Here is a 7500-nt window from a genome sequence, read left to right as displayed (position 1 = left end):
ATGAAAGCAAAGTCGACCTCGGCGGAATTTGTATTCAGAACGTAGCGACGGGTGAAATACTGCTAAGCAATTCGTCCAGAAAAAAAAGAGACAACACCTGTGAAAAGTAGGAGCGACGATGTCGCTCTGGGCAGTACACCGGTCGGCGGAGCGGCAAAAGTGTCGGCCAGCGAGTTAACGAAGCGTGCGTGAGAGCGTGCGGTGACCGGAGTCGTGCGGGGAGACGATTGCGAGAGAGTGGCGAGGAGGAGCACGTCGTCGTCGTCGAGTAGGAAGCGCAAAGCGGAGCGGCGCGGTCCCGGCTGCGTGAGCAAAGGCAGAGAGGCGCACGGCAGTGACGACGGCTAGGCGCAGGCGAGGAAGAAACCAAACGTGCGAGAGCGAGAGGAACGAACGGAACGGCAGCTGCCGGCGGGCGAGCGAGCGAGGACATACCCGTCTGGAACAAAAAGAGCACTCATATATACACCTGCCTTCAAACATACAGCCCCTCTTATACACTCCGAAATATACAATCCTTCATATACACACTTGCTCTTGCCCTTTCAAAAACTCACCTTCCCTCGAACATACAATCCCTCATATACACATATGGTCCCCTTCATATCTTAGTTAAAATAGTAAGTTAAAATCAGGTCTCAGTGGTGAATTCCTAATTCTTCCGTGATATATCTCTCCTTTAACTATTGATTTCTGTTAGCTATCGATCTACTTACAATGTATTATGCAGCACTTGTCTGTCTCGAAGCTATCTCATACGTCAATCTAATCAGCATACTCCTCCCTACACTTAGCCAGAATAACCCAATGAAATCTCGTTAGGTCAAGTTTTCAGAAATGTTATAGAATTGGAGTTTTTCTTTACTCTTTATTTTCAGTTTTTCTGTATTAGGAAGCCGGACATTTATTATTGTTTAGCTTCCGGTTAGCTCTAATCAAGTACTATCATCAAAGCGTTCCGTTCATGACTGTTCCGTTTTATTTACTGATAATGTAACCAAGACTACCCTCTTTTTAACGAAGTAAACTGGTTTTGCTGCTATTTCTAGCAATCGGGACACTCTCTTCTTATGGATCCTAAGGCAGCTGAATCCCTCTATACATCATAACAGAGTTGAAGTTAGTCAGATCTATTGTGGCATGTCATGTTAATTACAAATTTATTCCTTCTTTGCTCAACACCGTTTCCACCATTCCCATCCGGAGCCCAGTCTAAGTGTCTTTTCTTCTCTCTCAGAGTATATTGGTTTTAGATTTTGGCACAAGGCCAGCAATTTCGGGACTGGGTGTAAGTCAATAACATCGACCCCCAGCACCAAGCAGGTATGTATTTTATCGGCCCCCTGAAAGGATGACAGTCAAAGTCGACCTCGGCAGAATTCGAACTCAAAACGCTAAGGCGACCGAAATGCCGCTGAGCATTTTGGCCGGCATGCTAACGATTCTGCCAGCTCACCGCCTTCTCTCTATGAGAAACTATATTAAATGAAATACAAACACTTCCATTCCATTTTTGGTTTTCATGCATATTTCTCAAGTCTTTTACGATGTTGGTGTTTTGGTTTGTTTGTCCCTTGAACCAACCCAGATTTCCACTACAATGTCTAGGTTTCATGTCAGATCCAGTAACTACAAAATATATATCCCAGGACGGTACCTACCATTTTCTTTTTGAATCTCATGATTGCAGATGAATGACATTGTTGGTAGAGCGCCGGACAAATTATATTTGATAATGTCTTTTTACGTTCAGCGTTCAAACCAAGCTTGAGTTTTCTTGGTCTTTCATCCCTTTAATATCAATAAAATAAACACTAATCTAACACAAGATTTAATTGACAGATCTACGCCATAATTCATGACCTTTCACCAATGTTAGAAATCATTTTGATTAAACAAAGACTGGTTCCTAATTTTTCTTGTTTTATATTTTCTAAATATTCTTTTTCCGTGTTTTAATTCGTCTCACTATTTCTCATTTATCTTCTAAGTCTTTAAACTGCCAATAGTTTACACACTGTAGCTATCTTAAAATTTTTGTTTTAATTTCTTCTTAGCTTGTTTGTCTTCTATTTTTACGCAGCTGACAATCAAATACAGTCAAACTTGTATTATATCGCTATATTTATGGTCTTCTCTATTACAACCTCGATGGCGGTCTTTCTTCATATCCGTATTCATTACTCTCGTCACAACTTTCCTGATTATATAAAACTTAATTTGTTACGTAACCAACGAAGAAGCCATTACATGGTTATTTGACCCACGAGAAATATCAGCTGTATATCCCTCAAAACATACCTTATTGTCTTAAAACAAAAATAGGAAGGGAAAAGGTTTATTTAGTCGTGCACAGAATGGTTTTGCTGCCGAATGTTGCGAAAACTGAGACGTTGATCCTCTGAAGAAAGTCTTCGCAATGCGTGTCCGCAAAATTCGATTTAAGCATTTATGCTGTGGGAAAATTTGCCGTAGGAAATTTCACCATAACGGAGGCTCACAGTAGGCTGTAAGCTAGATAACTCATTTTAAAGAAATTACCTTTTTCTAATAAGTAGGTTGCTATTTTAAGAAAACGGCTAATTTTTTCTTACTTTTATTGCATTTTACTTTTTTACTTCGAAATTTCCTGTAACTATCTGAGCGCACTCTGTCAGAGGAACATCGCTGAGTCAAGTGGAGATGTGTGAGCACTTGGGAACCGTGATCACAAGTGATGGGAAGAAGGAGTCTGAATAAGATGTTAGAAATGCAAGGTCTGGTACAATGATAGGCTGTCTTCAGCATTCGATCTTCGGAGGAGGGGGGGCTGGAAAAAAGTCAGATGGATACGTTATTTTGATGCAAATAAAATAGGATGGTCACAGCTGAAACGCCTTTAATCAGAGGCTTGCACGATTTTAAGTTTACTCAGTGTAACCATGGCCTAAATACCCACAACAAATTATATCGCCCCCATATTTTCTATTTCTGACATATACAAGTTCCATGCTTTTGCTCGTTTTCAGTGAAGGACGTTTCTCATTTCAATCACTTTCCACATGAATTAAGTTTATTTCTGGAAGAACAAAGACCTCGATAAATTATCTTTTTCTTCTTCCAGATCTTCTGCTGCCAATCAATTTCCTTCGTAAAGCTGCTGCGTTCGCTGTTTCTTCACCATTTCTTCTTTAATTTACTGCTTTCTTTTTCTAAATTCCTGAAAAGACATAGTTTCCATCAGAAAAGTTGAAAATATTTCTATTGTTTGCCTCACTTTGGTAAATTACAACTGCTTAACCTTTCAATCGATTGACCATGCCTCGCAGAATCTGAACAGTAAGGTATTCTGGGAATTCTTGATTTCCGGTTAATTTCCACCTAAACATGAAATATATGCTTTGTTTTCGGTCAATTCTACGCCAACCTTCTTTTGCTGTTTTTGTTGTAGTAATGGTTGTTGCTGTTGCTTTTAGCCTTCTGTTAGCTCTGATTGAGGATACCTATAAAAACTACATTCCAACCGTGTCCATCCATTTTATCCTTTCACCAAAAGCTCCATCATACAATGTGTTATTTACATTATTTACATTTGACGGATAGTTGTCCTCATCTTGTTTCTTAACACAACATTCCGGCTGATATACCATCCAGCCTTCATCAGATGTCTTGGGCAAATTTCGAACCATCCCTAAGGTGGTTTTCGATGTTGTTGTTGTCGTTGCTGTTATTCAGGTCACTGCCTGGAATCGAACTCGGAAAATGTAATGTAATATCCGTCAAATGTAAATAATGAAAATAATGTACCTAATTCCTCATCTCTTAGATATAGAATTATACAATGTGTTGTTCTTTTCTAAGGTAAGAACAGCGGAGTGTCGTCTGAGGGAGATTTAGCAGCTATATCGAACAGCGCGGACGATTGCATATAGACTTTCTCATTGACTCTAAAAACCTCATAGCTTTTCTCAATATTACCTCAACCAGAAAGATACATTCCAATGCATTGGACTTGTTCTTTAAATCCACCAGCAGTGTCCTTGTATCCAACAGAATTCGGTTAAACTGAAAAAGAACATAAAATGAAAAAGAACAATTCATGACGATGTTATCAAAAATGAATCTACGCGCATCCAGATGGAGCTGGCAGAATCGTTAGCACACCGGGCGGTACTTCGTCTGCCGCTACGTTCTGAGTTCAAATTCCGCCGAGGTCGATTAAATAAGTACCAGTTACTGAGGGTCAATATAATCGACTTAATCCGTGTGTCTGTCCTTGTTTGTCCTCTCTGTGTTTAGCCCCTTGTGGGTAGTAAAGAAATAGGTATTTCGTCTGCCGTTACACTCTGAGTTCAAATTCTGCCTTTCATCCTTTCGGGGTCGATTAAATAACTACCAGTTACGAACTGGGGTCGATGTAATCGACTTATTCCCTTTATCTGTCTATGTCTGTCCCCTCTATGTTTAGCCCCCTGTGGGCAATAAAGAAATAAATATATTGATTACCAACCTCCAGCCTGTTGTTAATTTGGGGCCCTACTCTGTGTATGAGTATAGCTTCCTTTATATATATATATATATATTAATAGTTAAGAGTTTGACCAAAAAAACCTAAGTAACTGTGGATATACATCTACCAATTATGCCAAACCATTGTTTAATTTACAAGAGAGCTAACAACTTGCGGCTTGTTGATTATTTAATTAACTGAAATACAACTTCTCTGTTTGTAAATATAAAGAGCTTCATTTTACACACAAGAAACCAATGAGAATGCGTAGTTTGGAAAGTACAACTCTAGCGACAGAAACAATAGCTATACAGACATCTGAATGGCCAGCGATCTTGCTGTTTTGAACGTTTGTATTGACATAAGAAATTTGTTATAAATAAAAAATCTTTTGTTAATAAAAATCTTCAAATTTTGTTCATAAAATCTTTATTAATAAAATCTTCAAATTCCATAATGGAATATCCCTCTCAAGTTTAATCTCAACTTACCGAACGATATGTACTTGATCTAATCTATCCAAAGCCAATTCACTGTTTAGAATTTCTGAAATACAATACATTAATTTCGGTTATTTTAATTGTTTGACACAATTGAATCGGAATAATATTGGGTTCCATAAAATTAAAGCAGACCAAAACACGGTCTGTTAGATCGAATAACAACATTATTTCTAATTTGAATTTTTTTCTCTTTTAGTAAACACATGCTCTAATGGACTGCAATTCATTCAAGAATATAATCGTTTAGACATATGACAGCACCACTCTACTTCTTTAATTCTCGGTGAATTAGAATATCCAAAATTTATTTAGGACCGTCACCTAAATTTGGTGTCGTTAGGACATAGTGACGCTAACTCTCTCTATGAAATATAACAGTAATCTTATAATGATAGGTAATATTATGGTGGTTTGTGATACATTCTATAATTTTATTTTTATAGTAATAAATGTTAAAATGGTTTCTGATACATAAATAATATAAATCTCATTAACAAATAAAATACATTAATGGAATAACCTAATCTATTGCATTGCTGTAAATAGTCACTGCAGACATCGCCACCTTCATGATTACTCATCCACATAAGATACTTCAATATGTTTTAATTTAAAAAATAAACTGTTTATACTGAATGCCAATTCGAATCAACCACCATGAACTGTATGTGGAAATAAACTAAATTAAAATTCAAATTTATCTCTGTCATGGCAGAAATTTATTCCAGTTCCAGGAACAACACACACGCGCACACACACACACACACATACACACACACACACACACACACACACACACACACACACACAAACGACGCTCTTTGTTGCCAGAACATTTCACAATAATTCTTTACCTTTTCAGTGTTTTAACTCTTAGTCGTTTCCTTTAATTTTTTTGCTTTTTTGTTTTAGTTTTCATTGGGTTTATTTCCCCTCCCCCACCTCCAACTTTTTTTTCTAGGAAGAGTAATTCATGGATTATCTTTCCTTGCAAGCTCTTTTATATTTTTCTGAATGTTACAGCGTTCCTGTCCCAGTGGTTGTCACTCTGTCACTCATGTCACTCTCCACTTTCATTGTCTTTTTTTCCTGTTTATATCCTATTTCTGTCTGTATGTCGTTTTTAATCATTATTTCTACAGAATATCAAATATCTATTTCTCTCGCATCTCTCTCTTCCAGCGTAAGCATATATACGGATATGTAGCGTGTATAAAGTTATTTACATGTACGCACACACACACACACACACACACACACAAATCTATATATATGTGTTTGTGTGTGTGTTTGTGTGTATACTTAATTACTTTATACATTACATACATATGTATAAGTACGTATATATAAACATACATATATAAGTATACACACATACATACACAAATTTACATATATATACATAATTATATACACACATACATACATATATATTTATAAATATATATATATGTATGTATGTATGTATATAAACAGTTTTATTTATCAACAGTTCATTTACATTTAATATCAAGGAGTAGTCGTTTAGAGTTATTGTCTACTTAAATGTTTTTTGTTTTGTTGGTTTCCTTTTTTCTTTCTTTTTTTTCATTATAAAATAAATATTTCATGAAATAAAATATCGAGAAATATTCACCTACATTATAACGTATGTCACTGAAGTGAAATAAATATTTTATCAAAATAGATTATATAGAAAGCTTCACCTACTTTATAATATATATATATCGTCAATATCATATTAATATTTATCGAATTTGAATGAAGAGAAAGTTTCATCTCCTTCATATGAGATGTTGTCGACGCTTTATAAACACACACCAAAAATATAATTATGTCACATCTAAAAGAATGACAGACATTAGCTGAACTGACAAACATTTACTCAGCAATACTAATACGGCGAGCTGGGAGACGCGTTAACGTGTGGGCTCTTTACGTTCTGGGTTCAAATTCCGCTAAAATCGACTTTGCCTTTCATATGGTCGGAGTCGCTAAAATAAATACCAGTTGAACAATGGGGGTGGTCGATGTAATCGACTAGCTTCTTCTCCTAAAATGTCATATGTTGTACCTAAAGTAAAAAGGCTTATCGTTACCGATAATAATAATAAAGGACGACCTCAGCGGAATTTGAAATCAGAACGTAGAGACCTGCGAAATGCCGCCAAGCATTTCGTCCAGAGGTAAGAGACTAGTCGACCCCAGTATTTCACTGGTACTTAATTCATCGACCTCCGAAAGGATGAAAGGCAAAGTCGACCTCGGCGGAATTTGAACTCAGAATGTAAAAGAGGACGAAATACCGCTAAGCAATAAACTTTCTCTCAGACTCACGCATGCTCTCTGACGTCATAAAGTAAAATGTGATATACTCCAAGGTAGACAAGGCCAGAAACTGCAAAGTTGTTTCAACTCTCATCTGAGATTAATATATATTTCCAATTTGACATATTTGAAGGAGAAAGAGTGAAGACTGATCGAACCTGAGTACATTACTGATGCGAC

The 7500-nt window shown here is 36.7% G+C and overlaps 1 protein-coding gene across 1 annotated transcript in view; it reads right to left on the bottom strand.

The window, feature by feature from the left end:
* LOC115220308 (putative uncharacterized protein DDB_G0286901) overlaps window positions 1–7500 on the bottom strand; it is a 174696-nt gene that overhangs the window by 33041 nt on the left and 134155 nt on the right. The window contains exons 5-7 of the mRNA XM_036510172.1: window positions 3958–4044; window positions 2302–2309; window positions 1662–1791 (exon numbers count right to left, since the gene is read on the bottom strand). Of these exons, the coding sequence (XP_036366065.1) occupies window positions 1662–1791; window positions 2302–2309; window positions 3958–4044 (225 nt within the window). The remainder of the gene's footprint in view (window positions 1–1661; window positions 1792–2301; window positions 2310–3957; window positions 4045–7500) is intronic.

The sequence above is a fragment of the Octopus sinensis genome, linkage group LG16 (genome assembly GCF_006345805.1).
Source record: "Octopus sinensis linkage group LG16, ASM634580v1, whole genome shotgun sequence".
Lineage (NCBI taxonomy): Eukaryota > Metazoa > Mollusca > Cephalopoda > Octopoda > Octopodidae > Octopus > Octopus sinensis.
The sequence above is the reverse complement of the archived record's forward strand: the minus strand, read 5'-3'. Positions and strand labels throughout refer to the sequence as shown.